General features: G+C 43.2%; 3 protein-coding genes across 3 annotated transcripts; all 3 read left to right on the top strand.

Annotated features, from left to right (window-relative positions):
• Positions 1–1,394: 1,394 nt before the first annotated feature.
• LOC311012443 (tripartite motif-containing protein 16-like) lies at positions 1,395–3,790 on the top strand (the record flags this gene model as incomplete). The annotated part of the gene is made up of 4 exons (XM_084007904.1): positions 1,395–1,607; positions 2,132–2,185; positions 2,468–2,568; positions 3,766–3,790. 4 exons carry the CDS (start codon positions 1,395–1,397, stop codon positions 3,788–3,790), a joined length of 393 nt encoding a protein of 130 aa, XP_083864030.1.
• Positions 3,791–6,435: 2,645 nt separating this feature from the next.
• On the top strand, positions 6,436–8,076 carry LOC311012444 (tripartite motif-containing protein 16-like; the record flags this gene model as incomplete). The annotated part of the gene is made up of 1 exon (XM_084007905.1): positions 6,436–8,076. The coding sequence occupies exon 1, from the start codon at positions 6,514–6,516 to the stop codon at positions 8,074–8,076; it is 1,563 nt and encodes a 520-aa protein (XP_083864031.1). The 5' UTR covers positions 6,436–6,513.
• Positions 8,077–10,027: 1,951 nt separating this feature from the next.
• LOC311012445 (E3 ubiquitin/ISG15 ligase TRIM25-like) lies at positions 10,028–16,930 on the top strand (the record flags this gene model as incomplete). The annotated part of the gene is made up of 2 exons (XM_084007906.1): positions 10,028–11,554; positions 15,275–16,930. The coding sequence occupies exons 1-2, from the start codon at positions 10,043–10,045 to the stop codon at positions 16,928–16,930; spliced, it is 3,168 nt and encodes a 1,055-aa protein (XP_083864032.1). The 5' UTR covers positions 10,028–10,042.
• Between the last annotated feature and the right edge of the window lie 4,661 nt (positions 16,931–21,591).

Here is a 21,591-nt window from a genome sequence, read left to right on the forward strand (position 1 = left end):
ATGGCAAATTTGTTCCGATATGGATAGTAGAGACTGCTGCCTGCATGTTGATGACATGAATGCAAACTGAGCAATTGATCCCTCTTGATTGGCTGGAGTTGCCTCGGTGGTCGTGGGAGAATTTTCCCAGTGGATTAGGCCTACTGGGTTTTTCACACTCACTTCCATTGATTGTTGTTGTGACTCATTGTATGCATGTATTTTTCATACATAATTATCACTTGATTGTCCGAACAAACATCGTTACATTTCAAAGGAGGTGACCAGAAAGTGAGTTGTTGTCAGTAGACGACTCTGCTTTTGTCTCAAAGAGGCTCACATTGATCAGCGACTGCAAACCTAAACTCCACTCACCACTTGCACCTGGACAACGACCTGAAGGAATTGTGCATTTTGAAAGAAAATGGGACAGTGTTGACACCAAGGAGGACTTTGTCCATCCTGGAGAGGGAGGTTAACTGGCTGGTCATGAGAAACCACTGGACTTTACCTGCTCAGCAGCAAACAGCAGACCCCAATCCAGAAGGACTCAAGGAACCAGGTCTGCTTCTTTTGGTGACTGAATACATCGATCTGTAGTATTGATACACTTTACTTGTGATGTCATTTCATTCATAGCATCCTCTCGTTTCACAACTAATCAACAGAAAGCACACTTCATTATTTGATCTGAAATGTAAATGTGTAAACATCACCTGACATAAAATCTTCAAATGTGGTCAACCTGAACTTCAGGAGATGGAAACATGGGAAACAGTCCAAAACCAACCTCAACACTTCTATGAAACATGACTGATATTATGTTGCACACTAAAATAAAACCTCTAATCAGTGAGAATCCAAAGGAGAACAGCTAATAAAGAAATCCATTCAGCCATTTCAATACATAGCAGGAGTCATTTTGTCACATTTTCCCCATAAACTTAATTACACCACAATAGGCACTTATGTCCATTTGGATTTGGAGCTCTTTGTCTCTTTGAACGAGCCAATGGGGACGCTCCAACCGACCGACCAATGACCTCTAAGGGCCCGCCCCCACTCTGCTGCGGTCCAATCAAGTTCTGAATACCAGAAACCTTGGTAACCCCTCCCTCCATCTCCTGCTATAAAAACAGCTCGTCTCTGCCTGTTGGTCAGAGCTGCTGCTGACTTTGTTCAGAGAAACTCTTTGTTCACTGAGAGGAGAAATGGAACAGAAAAGACTCAACCTGGACCAGGAAACCTTCTCTTGTTGCATCTGTTTGGATCTACTGAAGGACCCGGTGACTATTCCCTGTGGACACACCTACTGCATGAAGTGTATTGAAACCTACTGGGATAAGAAGGAGATCCACAGCTGCCCTCAGTGTAGGCAGACCTTTACACCGAGGCCTGTCCTGCTGAAAAACACCATGTTGGCAGTTTTGGTGGAGGAGCTGAAGAAGACTGGACTCCAAGCTGCTCCTGCTGGTCTCTGCTATGCTGGACCTGAAGATGTGGCCTGTGATTTCTGCACTGGGAGGAAACTGAAAGCCCTCAAGTCCTGTCTGGTGTGTCTGGCCTCTTACTGTGAGAAACACCTCCAGCCTCATTATGAATCACCAGCATTCAAGAAACATCAGCTGGTGGAGCCCTCCAACAAGCTCCAGGAGAACGTGTGCTCTCGTCATGATGAGGTGATGAAGATGTTCTGCAGACTGATCAGCAGTCTATCTGTTATCTCTGCGCTGTGGAGGAACACAAAGGCCACGACACAGTCTCAGCTGCAGCAGAAAGGACTGAGAGGCAGAGAGAGTTGGATGTGAGTCGACTAAACATCCAGCAGAGAATCCAGGAAAGAGACAAAGATGTGAAGCTGCTCCAACAGGAGGTGGAGGCTATCAACCACTCTGCTGATAAAGCAGTGGAGGACTACCCGTCGCTGTCACCACTCGGTGAGTCCACACACTCATCCAGCATCAACACCCGTCCTCTGCGCAACTTTGAGGACGTGACAGCGGCTGTGTCAGCGGTCAGAGAGGACCTGCATGATGTTCTGACAGAGAAATGGATGAAGGTCTTGGCTAAAGGGACTGATGTGGTTGTTTCACTGCCGCAACCAGAGCCCAGGACCAGAGCTGAATTCTTAAAATATTCATGTGCACTCACACTGGATCCAAACACGGCACACAGAGACTTGATATTATCTGAGGGGAACAGGAAAGTAACAATGACGGTACCAGGACAGACCGTTCGTAATCACAGAGACAGATTCCAAGATTGGAATCAGGTCCTGAGTAGAGAGAGTCTGACTGGACGCTGTTACTGGGAGGTGGAGAACACTGGGGGGTTAATTTCTATAGCAGTCGCATACAAGAGTAACATCAGAAAAGGTAACCTGCAAGAAGTTGGGTTTGGATACAGTGATAAATCTTGGGCATTAGCAAGTGACAATAAGAGATATGAACTCATTCACAACAAAGTCCTAACTCGCGTCTCAGGTCCTCCGTCCTCCAAAGTAGGAGTGTACCTGGATCACGGAGCAGGTATACTGTCCTTCTATAGGGTCTCCAAGACCATGACTCTCCTCCACAGAGTCCAGACCAGGTTCACTGAGCCTCTCCATGCTGGATTTTCTTTAGATTTCTGTTACGGGGAATCTGTTGTGCTCTGTAAACTCAAATAGACAGAAGTCAGTTAACAGTTGAATTCAGTCTTTTAACTCTTCAACCCATTGTGTCTCCATGTTTGCTGCGGATTGTTGGTTCTTCACTGCTCTGAGATCAGTAGTCAAACATGACAGTTGATCATGTTCATGATTAAAAAAAAAAGTTATATTGGTACTGTAAACTACAATATTGGTATTTTGAAATTGAAACTGCAATAAATTTTCTGAAAGCTCAATATTTTCGCACACATTTTTTCCCATTTTTGTTCATGAAGGGGTTTTTGTTTAATTTAGATATAATGAATCACATTAAGTACACAATGTGTAGTTAGCGATAACCTCATTTAGTCAGTCTGGTTGAAGTAAAACAATATTTCCCAAGACTACAATCAAACCACAGACACTGAAATCCTTATGTCAAAAAAGGTAATTTTGTAAACTCAAAGATAAGCCATAAAACAAGTATTTTTATTCCTTGGCCATGATGGGACACAATCTGGATTTGCATCATGTTTCACATTCACTTTGAATGTAAGGCATCACATTATATTTGATTTATGGATTACATATAATTTCCCACTGAGGATCAAACATGCCTCCTGACACAAACCAGAAAAAAATAGGAATTTTCAAAACTTCTGTCAAACTTCAGAATAACAGGTCACTGTGACAAGCAAAAGTCTTTGAAAATGGCAAATTTGTTCTGATATGGATAGTAGAGACTGCTGCCTGCATGTTGATGACATGAATGCAAACTGAGCAATTGATCCCTCTTGATTGGCTGGAGTTGCCTCGGTGGTCGTGGGAGAATTTTCCCAGTGGATTAGGCCTACTGGGTTTTTCACACTCACTTCCATTGATTGTTGTTGTGACTCATTGTATGCATGTATTTTTCATACATAATTATCACTTGATTGTCCGAACAAACATTGTTACATTTCAAAGGAGGTGACCAGAAAGTGAGTTGTTGTCAGTAGACGACTCTGCTTTTGTCTCAAAGAGGCTCACATTGATCAGCGACTGCAAACCTAAACTCCACTCACCACTTGCACCTGGACAACGACCTGAAGGAATTGTGCATTTTGAAAGAAAATGGGACAGTGTTGACACCAAGGAGGACTTTGTCCATCCTGGAGACGGAGGGTAACTGGCTGGTCATGAGAAACCACTGGACTTTACCTGCTCAGCAGCAAACAGCAGACCCCAATGCAGAAGGACTCAAGGAACCAGATCTGCTTCTTTTGGTGACTGAATCCATCGATCTGTAGTATTGATACACTTTACTTGTGATGTCATTTCATTCATAGCATCCTCTCGTTTCACAACTTATCAACAGAAAGCACACTTCATTATTTGATCTGAAATGTAAATGTGTAAACATCACCTGACATAAAATCTTCAAATGTGGTCAACCTGAACTTCAGGAGATGGAAACATGAGAAAAAGTCCAAAACCAACCTCAACACTTCTATGAAACATGACTGATATTATGTTGCACACTAAAATAAAACCTCTAATCAGTGAGAATCAAAAGGAGAACAGCTAATAAAGAAATCCATTCAGCCATTTCAATACATAGCAGGAGTCATTTTGTCACATTTTCCCCATAAACTTAATTACACCACAATAGGCACTTATGTCCATTTGGATTTGGAGCTCTTTCTCTCTTTGAACGAGCCAATGGGGACGCTCCAACCGACCGACCAATGACCTCAAAGGGTCCGCCCCCACTCTGCTGCGGTCCAATCAAGTTCTGAATACCAGAAACCTTGGTAACCCCTCCCTCCATCTCCTGCTATAAAAACAGCTCGTCTCTGCCTGTTGGTCAGAGCTGCTGCTGACTTTGTTCAGAGAAACTCTTTGTTCACTGAGAGATGCCTGGATTTTCTTTAGATTTCTGTTACGGGGAATCTGTTGTGCTCTGTAAACTCAAATAGACAGAAGTCAGTTAACAGTTGAATTCAGTCTTTTAACTCTTCAACCCATTGTGTCTCCATGTTTGCTGCAGATTGTTGGTTCTTCACTGCTCTGAGATCAGCTGTCAAACATGACAGTTGATCATGTTCATGATAAAAAAAAAGTTATATTGGTACTGTAAACTACAATATTGGTATTTTGAAATTGAAACTGCAATAAATTTCTGAAAGCTCAATATTTTCGCACACATTTTTTCCCATTTTTGTTCATGAAGGGGTTTTTGTTTAATTTAGATATAATGAATCACATTAAGTACACAATGTGTAGTTAGCGATAACCTCATTTAGTCAGACTGGTTGAAGTAAAACAATATTTCCCAAGACTACAATCAAACCACAGACACTGAAATCCTTATGTCAAAAAAGGCAATCTTGTAAACTCAAAGATAAGCCATAAAACAAGTATTTTAATCCTTGGCCATGATGGGACACAATCTGGATTTGCATCATGTTTCACATTCACTTTGAATGTAAAGCATCACATTTTATTTGATTTATGGATTACATATAATTTCCCACTGAGGATCAAACATGCCTCCTGACACAAACCAGAAAAAAATAGGAATTTTCAAAACTTCTGTCAAACATCAGAATACAGAATATTGTCTTTGAAAATGGCAAATTTGTTCTGATATGGATAGTAGAGACTGCTGCCTGCATGTTGATGACATGAATGCAAACTGAGCAATTGATCCCTCTTGATTGGCTGGAGTTGCCTCGGTGGTCGTGGGAGAATTTTCCCAGTGGATTAGGCCTACTGGGTTTTTCACACTCACTTCCATTGATTGTTGTTGTGACTCGTTGTATGCATGTATTTTCCATACATAATTATCACTTGATTGTCCGAACAAACATCGTTACATTTCAAAGGAGGTGACCAGAAAGTGAGTTGTTGTCAGTAGACGACTCTGCTTTTGTCTCAAAGAGGCTCACATTGATCAGCGACTGCAAACCTAAACTCCACTCACCACTTGCACCTGGACAACGACCTGAAGGAATTGTGCATTTTGAAAGAAAATGGGACAGTGTTGACACCAAGGAGGACTTTGTCCATCCTGGAGAGGGAGGTAACTGGCCGGTCATGAGAAACCACTGGACTTTACCTGCTCAGCAGCAAACAGCAGACCCCAATCCAGAAGGACTCAAGGAACCAGATCTGCTTCTTTTGGTGACTGAATCCATCGATCTGTAGTATTGATACACTTTACTTGTGATGTCATTTCATTCATAGCATCCTCTCGTTTCACAACTAATCAACAGAAAGCACACTTCATTATTTGATCTGAAATGTAAATGTGTAAACATCACCTGACATAAAATCTTCAAATGTGGTCAACCTGAACTTCAGGAGATGGAAACATGAGAAAAAGTCCAAAACCAACCTCAACACTTCTATGAAACATGACTGATATTATGTTGCACACTAAAATAAAACCTCTAATCAGTGAGAATCAAAAGGACAACAGCTAATAAAGAAATCCATTCAGCCATTTCAATACATAGCAGGAGTCATTTTGTCACATTTTCCCCATAAACTTAATTACACCACAATAGGCACTTATGTCCATTTGGATTTGGAGCTCTTTCTCTCTTTGAACGAGCCAATGGGGATGCTCCAACCGACCGACCAATGACCTCTAAGGGCCCGCCCCCACTCTGCTGCGGTCCAATCAAGTTCTGAATACCAGAAACCTTGGTAACCCCTCCCTCCATCTCCTGCTATAAAAGCAGCTCGTCTCTGCCTGTTGGTCAGAGCTGCTGCTGACTTTGTTCAGAGAAACTCTTTGTTCACTGAGAGGAGAAATGGAACACAAAAGACTCAACCTGGACCAGGAAACCTTCTCTTGTTGCATCTGTTTGGATCTACTGAAGGACCCGGTGACTATTCCCTGTGGACACAGCTACTGCATGAAGTGTATTGAAACCTACTGGGATAAGAAGGAGATCCACAGCTGCCCTCAGTGTAGTCAGGCCTTTACACCGAGGCCTGTCCTGCTGAAAAACACCATGTTGGCAGTTTTGGTGGAGGAGCTGAAGAAGACTGGACTCCAAGCTGCTCCTGCTGGTCTCTGCTATGCTGGACCTGAAGATGTGGCCTGTGATTTCTGCACTGGGAGGAAACTGAAAGCCCTCAAGTCCTGTCTGGTGTGTCTGGCCTCTTACTGTGAGAAACACCTCCAGCCTCATTATGAATCACCAGCATTCAAGAAACATCAGCTGGTGGAGCCCTCCAACAAGCTCCAGGAGAACGTGTGCTCTCGTCATGATGAGGTGATGAAGATGTTCTGCCGTACTGATCAGCAGTCTATCTGTTATCTCTGCGCTGTGGAGGAACACAAAGGCCACGACACAGTCTCAGCTGCAGCAGAAAGGACTGAGAGGCAGAGAGAGTTGGATGTGAGTCGACTAAACATCCAGCAGAGAATCCAGGACAGAGACAAAGATGTGAAGCTGCTCCAACAGGAGGTGGAGGCTATCAACCACTCTGCTGATAAAGCAGTGGAGGACAGTGAGGTGATGTTCACTGAGCTGATCCGTCTCATGGAGAAAAGACGCTCTGACGTGAAGCAGCAGGTCAGATCCCGGCAGGAAACTGAATTGAGTCGAGTCACAGAGCTTCAGGAGAAGCTGGAGCAGGAGATCAGTGAGCTGAAGAGGAAAGACGCTGAGCTGGAGAAGCTCTCACACACAGAGGATCACAACCAGTTTCTACACGACTACCCGTCGCTGTCACCACTCGGTGAGTCCACACACTCATCCAGCATCAACACCCGTCCTCTGCGCAACTTTGAGGACGTGACAGCGGCTGTGTCAGCGGTCAGAGATGACCTGCATGATGTTCTGACAGAGAAATGGATGAAGGTCTTGGCTAAAGGGACTGATGTGGTTGTTTCACTGCCGCAACCAGAGCCCAGGACCAGAGCTGAATTCTTAAAATATTCATGTGCACTCACACTGGATCCAAACACGGCACACAGAGACTTGATATTATCTGAGGGGAACAGGAAAGTAACAATGACGGTACCAGGACAGACCGTTCGTAATCACAGAGACAGATTCCAAGATTGGAATCAGGTCCTGAGTAGAGAGAGTCTGACTGGACGCTGTTACTGGGAGGTGGAGAACACTGGGGGGTTAATTTCTATAGCAGTCGCATACAAGAGTAACATCAGAAAAGGTAACCTGCAAGAAGTTGGGTTTGGATACAGTGATAAATCTTGGGCATTAGCAAGTGACAATAAGAGATATGAACTCATTCACAACAAAGTCCTAACTCGCGTCTCAGGTCCTCCGTCCTCCAAAGTAGGAGTGTACCTGGATCACGGAGCAGGTATACTGTCCTTCTATAGGGTCTCCAAGACCATGACTCTCCTCCACAGAGTCCAGACCAGGTTCACTGAGCCTCTCCATGCTGGATTTTCTTTAGATTTCTGTTACGGGGAATCTGTTGTGCTCTGTAAACTCAAATAGACAGAAGTCAGTTAACAGTTGAATTCAGTCTTTTAACTCTTCAACCCATTGTGTCTCCATGTTTGCTGCGGATTGTTGGTTCTTCACTGCTCTGAGATCAGTAGTCAAACATGACAGTTGATCATGTTCATGATTAAAAAAAAAAGTTATATTGGTACTGTAAACTACAATATTGGTATTTTGAAATTGAAACTGCAATAAATTTTCTGAAAGCTCAATATTTTCGCACACATTTTTTCCCATTTTTGTTCATGAAGGGGTTTTTGTTTAATTTAGATATAATGAATCACATTAAGTACACAATGTGTAGTTAGCGATAACCTCATTTAGTCAGTCTGGTTGAAGTAAAACAATATTTCCCAAGACTACAATCAAACCACAGACACTGAAATCCTTATGTCAAAAAAGGTAATTTTGTAAACTCAAAGATAAGCCATAAAACAAGTATTTTTATTCCTTGGCCATGATGGGACACAATCTGGATTTGCATCATGTTTCACATTCACTTTGAATGTAAGGCATCACATTATATTTGATTTATGGATTACATATAATTTCCCACTGAGGATCAAACATGCCTCCTGACACAAACCAGAAAAAAATAGGAATTTTCAAAACTTCTGTCAAACTTCAGAATAACAGGTCACTGTGACAAGCAAAAGTCTTTGAAAATGGCAAATTTGTTCTGATATGGATAGTAGAGACTGCTGCCTGCATGTTGATGACATGAATGCAAACTGAGCAATTGATCCCTCTTGATTGGCTGGAGTTGCCTCGGTGGTCGTGGGAGAATTTTCCCAGTGGATTAGGCCTACTGGGTTTTTCACACTCACTTCCATTGATTGTTGTTGTGACTCATTGTATGCATGTATTTTTCATACATAATTATCACTTGATTGTCCGAACAAACATTGTTACATTTCAAAGGAGGTGACCAGAAAGTGAGTTGTTGTCAGTAGACGACTCTGCTTTTGTCTCAAAGAGGCTCACATTGATCAGCGACTGCAAACCTAAACTCCACTCACCACTTGCACCTGGACAACGACCTGAAGGAATTGTGCATTTTGAAAGAAAATGGGACAGTGTTGACACCAAGGAGGACTTTGTCCATCCTGGAGACGGAGGGTAACTGGCTGGTCATGAGAAACCACTGGACTTTACCTGCTCAGCAGCAAACAGCAGACCCCAATCCAGAAGGACTCAAGGAACCAGATCTGCTTCTTTTGGTGACTGAATCCATCGATCTGTAGTATTGATACACTTTACTTGTGATGTCATTTCATTCATAGCATCCTCTCGTTTCACAACTTATCAACAGAAAGCACACTTCATTATTTGATCTGAAATGTAAATGTGTAAACATCACCTGACATAAAATCTTCAAATGTGGTCAACCTGAACTTCAGGAGATGGAAACATGAGAAAAAGTCCAAAACCAACCTCAACACTTCTATGAAACATGACTGATATTATGTTGCACACTAAAATAAAACCTCTAATCAGTGAGAATCAAAAGGAGAACAGCTAATAAAGAAATCCATTCAGCCATTTCAATACATAGCAGGAGTCATTTTGTCACATTTTCCCCATAAACTTAATTACACCACAATAGGCACTTATGTCCATTTGGATTTGGAGCTCTTTCTCTCTTTGAACGAGCCAATGGGGACGCTCCAACCGACCGACCAATGACCTCAAAGGGTCCGCCCCCACTCTGCTGCGGTCCAATCAAGTTCTGAATACCAGAAACCTTGGTAACCCCTCCCTCCATCTCCTGCTATAAAAACAGCTCGTCTCTGCCTGTTGGTCAGAGCTGCTGCTGACTTTGTTCAGAGAAACTCTTTGTTCACTGAGAGGAGAAATGGAACACAAAAGACTCAAACTGGACCAGGAAACCTTCTCTTGTTGCATCTGTTTGGATCTACTGAAGGACCCGGTGACTATTCCCTGTGGACACAGCTACTGCATGAAGTGTATTGAAACCTACTGGGATAAGAAGGAGATCCACAGCTGCCCTCAGTGTAGTCAGGCCTTTACACCGAGGCCTGTCCTGCTGAAAAACACCATGTTGGCAGTTTTGGTGGAGGAGCTGAAGAAGACTGGACTCCAAGCTGCTCCTGCTGGTCTCTGCTATGCTGGACCTGAAGATGTGGCCTGTGATTTCTGCACTGGGAGGAAACTGAAAGCCCTCAAGTCCTGTCTGGTGTGTCTGGCCTCTTACTGTGAGAAACACCTCCAGCCTCATTATGAATCACCAGCATTCAAGAAACATCAGCTGGTGGAGCCCTCCAACAAGCTCCAGGAGAACGTGTGCTCTCGTCATGATGAGGTGATGAAGATGTTCTGCCGTACTGATCAGCAGTCTATCTGTTATCTCTGCGCTGTGGAGGAACACAAAGGCCACGACACAGTCTCAGCTGCAGCAGAAAGGACTGAGAGGCAGAGAGAGTTGGATGTGAGTCGACTAAACATCCAGCAGAGAATCCAGGACAGAGACAAAGATGTGAAGCTGCTCCAACAGGAGGTGGAGGCTATCAACCACTCTGCTGATAAAGCAGTGGAGGACAGTGAGGTGATGTTCACTGAGCTGATCCGTCTTATGGAGAAAAGACGCTCTGACGTGAAGCAGCAGGTCAGATCCCGGCAGGAAACTGAATTGAGTCGAGTCACAGAGCTTCAGGAGAAGCTGGAGCAGGAGATCAGTGAGCTGAAGAGGAAAGACGCTGAGCTGGAGAAGCTCTCACACACAGAGGATCACAACCAGTTTCTACACGACTACCCGTCGCTGTCACCACTCGGTGAGTCCACACACTCATCCAGCATCAACACCCGTCCTCTGCGCAACTTTGAGGACGTGACAGCGGCTGTGTCAGCGGTCAGAGATGACCTGCATGATGTTCTGACAGAGAAATGGATGAAGGTCTTGGCTAAAGGGACTGATGTGGTTGTTTCACTGCCGCAACCAGAGCCCAGGACCAGAGCTGAATTCTTAAAATATTCATGTGCACTCACACTGGATCCAAACACGGCACACAGAGACTTGATATTATCTGAGGGGAACAGGAAAGTAACAATGACGGTACCAGGACAGACCGTTCGTAATCACAGAGACAGATTCCAAGATTGGAATCAGGTCCTGAGTAGAGAGAGTCTGACTGGACGCTGTTACTGGGAGGTGGAGAACACTGGGGGGTTAATTTCTATAGCAGTCGCATACAAGAGTAACATCAGAAAAGGTAACCTGCAAGAAGTTGGGTTTGGATACAGTGATAAATCTTGGGCATTAGCAAGTGACAATAAGAGATATGAACTCATTCACAACAAAGTCCTAACTCGCGTCTCAGGTCCTCCGTCCTCCAAAGTAGGAGTGTACCTGGATCACGGAGCAGGTATACTGTCCTTCTATAGGGTCTCCAAGACCATGACTCTCCTCCACAGAGTCCAGACCAGGTTCACTGAGCCTCTCCATGCTGGATTTTCTTTAGATTTCTGTTACGGGGAATCTGTTGTGCTCTGTAAACTCAAATAGACAGAAGTCAGTTAACAGTTGAATTCAGTCTTTTAACTCTCCAACCCATTGTGTCTCCATGTTTGCTGCGGATTGTTGGTTCTTCACTGCTCTGAGATCAGTAGTCAAACATGACAGTTGATCATGTTCATGATTAAAAAAAAAAGTTATACTGGTACTGTAAACTACAATATTGGTATTTTGAAATTGAAACTGCAATAAATTTCTGAAAGCTCAATATTTTCGCACACATTTTTTCCCATTTTTGTTCATGAAGGGGTTTTTGTTTAATTTAGATATAATGAATCACATTAAGTACACAATGTGTAGTTAGCGATAACCTCATTTAGTCAGACTGGTTGAAGTGAAACAATATTTCCCAAGACTACAATCAAACCACAGACACTGAAATCCTTATGTCAAAAAAGGCAATTTTGTAAACTCAAAGAAAGCCATAAAACAAGTATTTTAATCCTTGGCCATGATGGGACACAATCTGGATTTGCATCATGTTTCACATTCACTTTGAATGTAAGGCATCACATTTTATTTGATTTATGGATTACATATAATTTCCCACTGAGGATCAAACATGCCTCCTGACACAAACCAGAAAAAAATAGGAATTTTCAAAACTTCTGTCAAACTTCAGAATAACAGGTCACTGTGACAAGCAAAAGTCTTTGAAAATGGCAAATTTGTTCTGATATGGATAGTAGAGACTGCTGCCTGCATGTTGATGACATGAATGCAAACTGAGCAATTGATCCCTCTTGATTGGCTGGAGTTGCCTCGGTGGTCGTGGGAGAATTTTCCCAGTGGATTAGGCCTACTGGGTTTTTCACACTCACTTCCATTGATTGTTGCTGTGACTCATTGCATGCATGCATTTTTCATACATAATTATCACTTGATTGTCCGAACAAACATCGTTACATTTCAAAGGAGGTGACCAGAAAGTGAGTTGTTGTCAGTAGACGACTCTGCTTTTGTCTCAAAGAGGCTCACATTGATCAGCGACTGCAAACCTAAACTCCACTCACCACTTGCACCTGGACAACGACCTGAAGGAATTGTGCATTTTGAAAGAAAATGGGACAGTGTTGACACCAAGGAGGACTTTGTCCATCCTGGAGAGGGAGGTTAACTGGCTGGTCATGAGAAACCACTGGACTTTACCTGCTCAGCAGCAAACAGCAGACCCCAATCCAGAAGGACTCAAGGAACCAGATCTGCTTCTTTTGGTGACTGAATCCATCGATCTGTAAAATATTCATGTGCACTGGATCCAAACACGGCACACAGAGACTTGATATTATCTGAGGGGAACAGGAAAGTAACAATGACGGTACCAGGACAGACCGTTCGTAATCACAGAGACAGATTCCAAGATTGGAATCAGGTCCTGAGTAGAGAGAGTCTGACTGGACGCTGTTACTGGGAGGTGGAGAACACTGGGGGGTTAATTTCTATAGCAGTCGCATATAGGTTACCTTTTACCATCAGAAAAGGTAACCTGCAAGAAGTTGGGTTTGGATACAGTGATAAATCTTGGGCATTAGCAAGTGACAATAAGAGATATGACCTCATTCACAACAAAGTCCTAACTCGCGTCTCAGGTCCTCCGTCCTCCAAAGTAGGAGTGTACCTGGATCACGGAGCAGGTATGCTGTCCTTCTATAGGGTCTCCAAGACCATGACTCTCCTCCACAGAGTCCAGACCAGGTTCACTGAGCCTCTCCATGCTGGATTTTCTTTAGATTTCTGTTATGGGGAATCTGTTGTGCTCTGTAAACTCAAATAGACAGAAGTCAGTTAACAGTTGAATTCAGTCTTTTAACTCTTCAACCCATTGTGTCTCCATGTTTGCTGCGGATTGTTGGTTCTTCACTGCTCTGAGATCAGTAGTCAAACATGACAGTTGATCATGTTCATGATAAAAAAAAAGTTATATTGGTACTGTAAACTACAATATTGGTATTTTGAAATTGAAACTGCAATAAATTTTCTGAAAGCTCAATATTTTCGCACACATTTTTTCCCATTTTTGTTCATGAAGGGGTTTTTGTTTAATTTAGATATAATGAATCACATTAAGTACACAATGTGTAGTTAGCGATAACCTCATTTAGTCAGTCTGGTTGAAGTAAAACAATATTTCCCAAGACTACAATCAAACCACAGACACTGAAATCCTTATGTCAAAAAAGGTAATTTTGTAAACTCAAAGATAAGCCATAAAACAAGTATTTTTATTCCTTGGCCATGATGGGACACAATCTGGATTTGCATCATGTTTCACATTCACTTTGAATGTAAGGCATCACATTATATTTGATTTATGGATTACATATAATTTCCCACTGAGGATCAAACATGCCTCCTGACACAAACCAGAAAAAAATAGGAATTTTCAAAACTTCTGTCAAACTTCAGAATAACAGGTCACTGTGACAAGCAAAAGTCTTTGAAAATGGCAAATTTGTTCTGATATGGATAGTAGAGACTGCTGCCTGCATGTTGATGACATGAATGCAAACTGAGCAATTGATCCCTCTTGATTGGCTGGAGTTGCCTCGGTGGTCGTGGGAGAATTTTCCCAGTGGATTAGGCCTACTGGGTTTTTCACACTCACTTCCATTGATTGTTGTTGTGACTCATTGCATGCATGTATTTTTCATACATAATTATCACTTGATTGTCCGAACAAACATCGTTACATTTCAAAGGAGGTGACCAGAAAGTGAGTTGTTGTCAGTAGACGACTCTGCTTTTGTCTCAAAGAGGCTCACATTGATCAGCGACTGCAAACCTAAACTCCACTCACCACTTGCACCTGGACAACAACCTGAAGGAATTGTGCATTTTGAAAGAAAATGGGACAGTGTTGACACCAAGGAGGACTTTGTCCATCCTGGAGAGGGAGGTTAACTGGCTGGTCATGAGAAACCACTGGACTTTACCTGCTCAGCAGCAAACAGCAGACCCCAATCCAGAAGGACTCAAGGAACCAGATCTGCTTCTTTTGGTGACTGAATCCATCGATCTGTAGTATTGATACACTTTACTTGTGATGTCATTTCATTCATAGCATCCTCTCGTTTCACAACTAATCAACAGAAAGCACACTTCATTATTTGATCTGAAATGTAAATGTGTAAACATCACCTGACATAAAATCTTCAAATGTGGTCAACCTGAACTTCAGGAGATGGAAACATGAGAAAAAGTCCAAAACCAACCTCAACACTTCTATGAAACATGACTGATATTATGTTGCACACTAAAATAAAACCTCTAATCAGTGAGAATCAAAAGGACAACAGCTAATAAAGAAATCCATTCAGCCATTTCAATACATAGCAGGAGTCATTTTGTCACATTTTCCCCATAAACTTAATTTCACCACAATAGGCACTTATGTCCATTTGGATTTGGAGCTCTTTCTCTCTTTGAACAAGCCAATGGGGACGCTCCAACCAACCGACCAATGACCTCAAAGGGCCCGCCCCCACTCTGCTGCGGTCCAATCAAGTTCTGAATACCAGAAACCTTGGTAACCCCTCCCTCCATCTCCTGCTATAAAAACAGCTCGTCTCTGCCTGTTGGTCAGAGCTGCTGCTGACTTTGTTCAGAGAAACTCTTTGTTCACTGAGAGGAGAAATGGAACAGAAAAGACTCAACCTGGACCAGGAAACCTTCTCTTGTTGCATCTGTTTGGATCTACTGAAGGACCCGGTGGCTATTCCCTGTGGACACAGCTACTGCATGAAGTGTATTGAAACCTACTGGGATAAGAAGGAGATCCACAGCTGCCCTCAGTGTAGTCAGACCTTTACACCGAGGCCTGTCCTGCTGAAAAACACCATGTTGGCAGTTTTGGTGGATGAGCTGAAGAAGACTGGACTCCAAGCTGCTCCTGCTGGTCTCTGCTATGCTGGACCTGAAGATGTGGCCTGTGATTTCTGCACTGGGAGGAAACTGAAAGGCCTCAAGTCCTGTCTGGTGTGTCTGGCCTCTTACTGTGAGAAACACCTCCAGCCTCATTATGAATCACCAGCATTCAAGAAACATCAGCTGGTGGAGCCCTCCAACAAGCTCCAGGAGAACGTGTGCTCTCGTCACGATGAGGTGATGAAGATGTTCTGCCGTACTGATCAGCAGTCTATCTGTTATCTCTGCGCTGTGGAGGAACACAAAGGCCACGACACAGTCTCAGCTGCAGCAGAAAGGACTGAGAGGCAGAGAGAGTTGGATGTGAGTCGACTAAACATCCAGCAGAGAATCCAGGACAGAGACAAAGATGTGAAGCTGCTCCAACAGGAGGTGGAGGCTATCAACCACTCTGCTGATAAAGCAGTGGAGGACAGTGAGGTGATGTTCACAGAGCTGATCCGTCTCATGGAGAAAAGACGCTCTGACGTGAAGCAGCAGGTCAGATCCCGGCAGGAAACTGAATTGAGTCGAGTCACAGAGCTTCAGGAGAAGCTGGAGCAGGAGATCAGTGAGCTGAAGAGGAAAGACGCTGAGCTGGAGAAGCTCTCACACACAGAGGATCACAACCAGTTTCTACACGACTACCCGTCGCTGTCACCACTCAGTGAGTCCACACACTCATCCAGCATCAACACCCGTCCTCTGTGCAACTTTGGGGACGTGACAGCGGCTGTGTCAGCGGTCAGAGATGACCTGCATGATGTTCTGACAGAGAAATGGATGAAGGTCTTGGCTAAAGGGACTGATGTGGTTGTTTCACTGCCGCAACCAGAGCCCAGGACCAGAGCTGAATTCTTAAAATATTCATGTGCACTCACACTGGATCCAAACACGGCACACAGAGACTTCATATTATCTGAGGGGAACAGGAAAGTAACAATGACGGTACCAGGACAGACCGTTCGTAATCACAGAGACAGATTCCAAGATTGGAATCAGGTCCTGAGTAGAGAGAGTCTGACTGGACGCTGTTACTGGGAGGTGGAGAACACTGGGGGGTTAATTTCTATAGCAGTCGCATACAAGAGTAACATCAGAAAAGGTAACCTGCAAGAAGTTGGGTTTGGATACAGTGATAAATCTTGGGCATTAGCAAGTGACAATAAGAGATATGAACTCATTCACAACAAAGTCCTAACTCGCGTCTCAGGTCCTCCGTCCTCCAAAGTAGGAGTGTACCTGGATCACGGAGCAGGTATACTGTCCTTCTATAGGGTCTCCAAGACCATGACTCTCCTCCACAGAGTCCAGACCAGGTTCACTGAGCCTCTCCATGCTGGATTTTCTTTAGATTTCTGTTACGGGGAATCTGTTGTGCTCTGTAAACTCAAAAAGACAGAAGTCAGTTAACAGTTGAATTCAGTCTTTTAACTCTTCAACCCATTGTGTCTCCATGTTTGCTGCGGATTGTTGGTTCTTCACTGCTCTGAGATCAGCTGTCAAACATGACAGTTGATCATGTTCATGATTAAAAAAAAAAGTTATATTGGTACTGTAAACTACAATATTGGTATTTTGAAATTGAAACTGCAATACATTTTCTGAAAGCTCAATATTTTCGCACACATTTTTTCCCATTTTTGTTCATGAAGGGGTTTTTGTTTAATTAAGATATAATGAATCACATTAAGTACACAATGTGTAGTTAGCGATAACCTCATTTAGTCAGTCTGGTTGAAGTAAAACAATATTTCCCAAGACTACAATCAAACCACAGACACTGAAATCCTTATGTCAAAAAAGGTAATTTTGTAAACTCAAAGAAAGCCATAAAACAAGTATTTTTATTCCTTGGCCATGATGGGACACAATCTGGATTTGCATCATGTTTCACATTCACTTTGAATGTAAGGCATCACATTATATTTGATTTATGGATTACATATAATTTCCCACTGAGGATCAAACATGCCTCCTGACACAAACCAGAAAAAAATAGGAATTTTCAAAACTTCTGTCAAACTTCAGAATAACAGGTCACTGTGACAAGCAAAAGTCTTTGAAAATGGCAAATTTGTTCTGATATGGATAGTAGAGACTGCTGCCTGCATGTTGATGACATGAATGCAAACTGAGCATTTGATCCCTCTTGATTGGCTGGAGTTGCCTCGGTGGTCGTGGGAGAATTTCCCCAGTGGATTAGGCCTACTGGGTTTTTCACACTCACTTCCATTGATTGTTGTTGTGACTCATTGTATGCATGTATTTTTCATACATAATTATCACTTGATTGTCTGAACAAACATCGTTACATTTCAAAGGAGGTGACCAGAAAGTGAGTTGTTGTCAGTAGACGACTCTGCTTTTGTCTCAAAGAGGCTCACATTGATCAGCGACTGCAAACCTAAACTCCACTCACCACTTGCACCTGGACAACGACCTGAAGGAATTGTGCATTTTGAAAGAAAATGGGACAGTGTCGACACCAAGGAGGACTTTGTCCATCCTGGAGAGGGAGGTAACTGGCCGGTCATGAGAAACCACTGGACTTTACCTGCTCAGCAGCAAACAGCAGACCCCAATCCAGAAGGACTCAAGGAACCAGATCTGCTTCTTTTGGTGACTGAATCCATCGATCTGTAGTATTGATACACTTTACTTGTGATGTCATTTCATTCATAGCATCCTCTCGTTTCACAACTAATCAACAGAAAGCACACTTCATTATTTGATCTGAAATGTAAATGTGTAAACATCACCTGACATAAAATCTTCAAATGTGGTCAACCTGAACTTCAGGAGATGGAAACATGAGAAAAAGTCCTAAACCAACCTCAACACTTCTATGAAACATGACTGATATTATGTTGCACACTAAAATAAAACCTCTAATCAGTGAGAATCAAAAGGACAACAGCTAATAAAGAAATCCATTCAGCCATTTCAATACATAGCAGGAGTCATTTTGTCACATTTTCCCCATAAACTTAATTTCACCACAATAGGCACTTATGTCCATTTGGATTTGGAGCTCTTTCTCTCTTTGAACAAGCCAATGGGGACGCTCCAACCGACCGACCAATGACCTCAAAGGGCCCGCCCCGACTCTGCTGCGGTCCAATCAAGTTCTGAATACCAGAAACCTTGGTAACCCCTCCCTCCATCTCCTGCTATAAAGACAGCTCGTCTCTGCCTGTTGGTCAGAGAAAAAGAGCAAGAATAGAGTCTGCAGAAAACCATCACCTTACACCGGTTGTAATAGAAAACTACAAAACCCCAGACATCTCCTTTACAACTAACTTATCCATTAGCAAAGAAATACAAAAACACAAGCCACAAATCCAACTTCAAAAACTGGTCCACATGCGAAATGGCAATCTCCTCATCTTCCCTAAGGATATCCCCTACCTGAACAGTCTTCTATCACCATGGCCTGAAGGAGCCTTCAACGGCGCACACTTCACCTGCAGACTAGCACGCAAACAAGGCACTAAAACATCTGACACCCTTGTAAAACTACTGGTCATCAAAGGCATCAACACCAACATCACAGAAGCACAAGTGAAAGAAGAACTGGAAAAACAAGGCATCCAAATCACCAGACTACACAGAATCATAAGTAGAAATACTCAGCAGCCAACCACTTTCCTCAAAATCCACCTCACCAACCCAGACCAAGCTGCCGGCCTTCTACACGAAGGATTCTACATGGACCTATTTCAGTATCGAGTGGAGAAGGCACGGCCCCCACCCACCATCAAACAATGTTTCAAATGTCAACAGTTCAATCACATATCCATCAACTGCAATAACCCGGTTGTCTGCCTGAGATGCGGAGAAAATCACCACCACAAAACCTGCACCAAGGAAAAACATGAAGCCAAGTGTGCTAACTGTGCAGGCGAACATTCTGCCGCCTCCAAGGCCTGCCCAATCTACCTGTCAAACATGACTCCACTTGCCAATAAGCCACCACCCCCTGGAAAACCAACCAACCCCTCCAGCCTGCACCCCAGAGACAGCACTCATCTTGTTCATCTCCGAGATGACCTGAAAAAACTGGCCATGGACGACACTAAAATTGAAGAAGTCATCAAAAGCATCAAGAAACACACAAACTACAGTTCATGAACAAAACCCTCCCACCAAGAACACCACACCGGTTTTTCCACCATAATTCTCATCATGACACTCTGCACCTTTTTACATCTAAACATCAGGGGAATGAGAGGAAATAAAGAAGAACTAATCCAACTGCTAAATGACAAAAACATCTCTGTAGCTTCCATAAACGAAACACTTTTATCAACCAAATCACGGATCAATATTCCCGGATACTTTATCATCAGAAAAGAGCGACAGACAGGACATGGAGGAGGAGTAGCCATCTTAATCAAGAAAAACATTGAATACAGTGAAATGGATTTTGGTCTCACATCAGAAGAACTCAACGGAAACGAATATGTTGCAATAAAAATGAAAACGCACTTAAATCACTCCATCACAGTCATCAGCATCTATTGTCCCCCGGGAATAAAACCCTCTGCAAACCTGTTACAAGCTGTATCCACCTCCAGCCACACCCTCATCATGGGAGACTTCAATGCCAAACACGTTGATTTCTACTGTAATAAAACAAACACAAGTGGCAGAATACTCAAACAGATCCTCACTGACACCAACTTAATAATCATCAATACAAATGAACCCACTTACATATCTCCATCAACTGGCAACTCGGATATCCTGGACCTCATTATATGCTCCCCGGACCTGGCTTCCAAACTCCATGAGTTCTCCACCACCAGCCACCTCTCCAGCGACCACCTACCTGTCCTCACCACATTCTCTTTTCAGCTACAAGCCTCCAACAAGAACAAACACAACTACAAAACAGCAGACTGGGAAAAATACAGATCAAACATTGAAGACAAACTGAAGAACATCACTCTCATCACCACCCCTCAACACCTGGACCAACAAGCATCACTTCTAAGTCAAATTCTCACCCAAGCCAGAGAGGAAACCATATCCCTACAATCTGCAAAACCACCGAAACAGACATTACCTGCTCACCTCCTCCAACTCATCAGGCACAAAAGGAAGCTGCGACGAGATTTCATCAGGTTCAGGTCACCCCACATCAAAACTGAACTAAATAGACTGCAAAGCACTATCAAAACACAACTCACCCTCCACCGACAGAGAACATGGAACACATTCTACAGAAAACTCGACCAAGACACAAACCCCCGGACATTCTGGCAAAAAATAAAGAACCTAAACGGAGACCCAGAGACCAATAACACACCACCACTCAAATCATCAGGAACAATAATCAATAACAACACCGAAAAGGCCACACTCTTCCGAAAACACCTGGAAAACATTCACTCTTGTCCAACAGACCCCCATTTTGACAATGAGTGGAAAGATCTGGTTGATAATGAAATAGCAAAACACAACATAAAACAGACAAACACTGCCAACTTCACTACAGAGCACCAACCCCTCACAAAACCAGTCACCATGCCGGAAATACAACTGCACCTAAAGAAAATGAAAAACAAAGCACCAGGAGAAGATAATGTCGACACCACACTAATAAAACAAGCACCAGCCACCTACCTTCAGCACCTTGGACAACTCTTCTCCACCTGCCTCTCCACTGGTCATTTCCCCTCACCATGGAAAGTTGCAGTAGTCATCATGATTCATAAACCCGGAAAAGATCCACACAACACCACAAGTTACCGCCCCATAAGCCTTCTCAGCCACATAGGGAAATTATTTGAAAGAATCCTCACCTCACGTCTCACCAGCCACATCGACTCAATGGGCCTCCTGGGAATTCACCAAGCCGGTTTCAGGAAAGGGAGAGCAACCACAGACAACATTCTCAGACTATCAGAAGACATCCACAGAAACTTCAACAAAAAAGAAATAACCCTGGCAATATTCTTCGACATTGAAAAAGCATTCGACAAAGTATGGCACAACGGACTCAAATACAGACTACTGGACACCAACCTCAAACTGCCACAACCCACCCAATCCATCATTTCAAGCTT

This window comes from Eutrigla gurnardus (assembly GCF_963514095.1).
Source record: "Eutrigla gurnardus genome assembly, chromosome: 4".
In the NCBI taxonomy this organism is placed as follows: domain Eukaryota; kingdom Metazoa; phylum Chordata; class Actinopteri; order Perciformes; family Triglidae; genus Eutrigla; species Eutrigla gurnardus.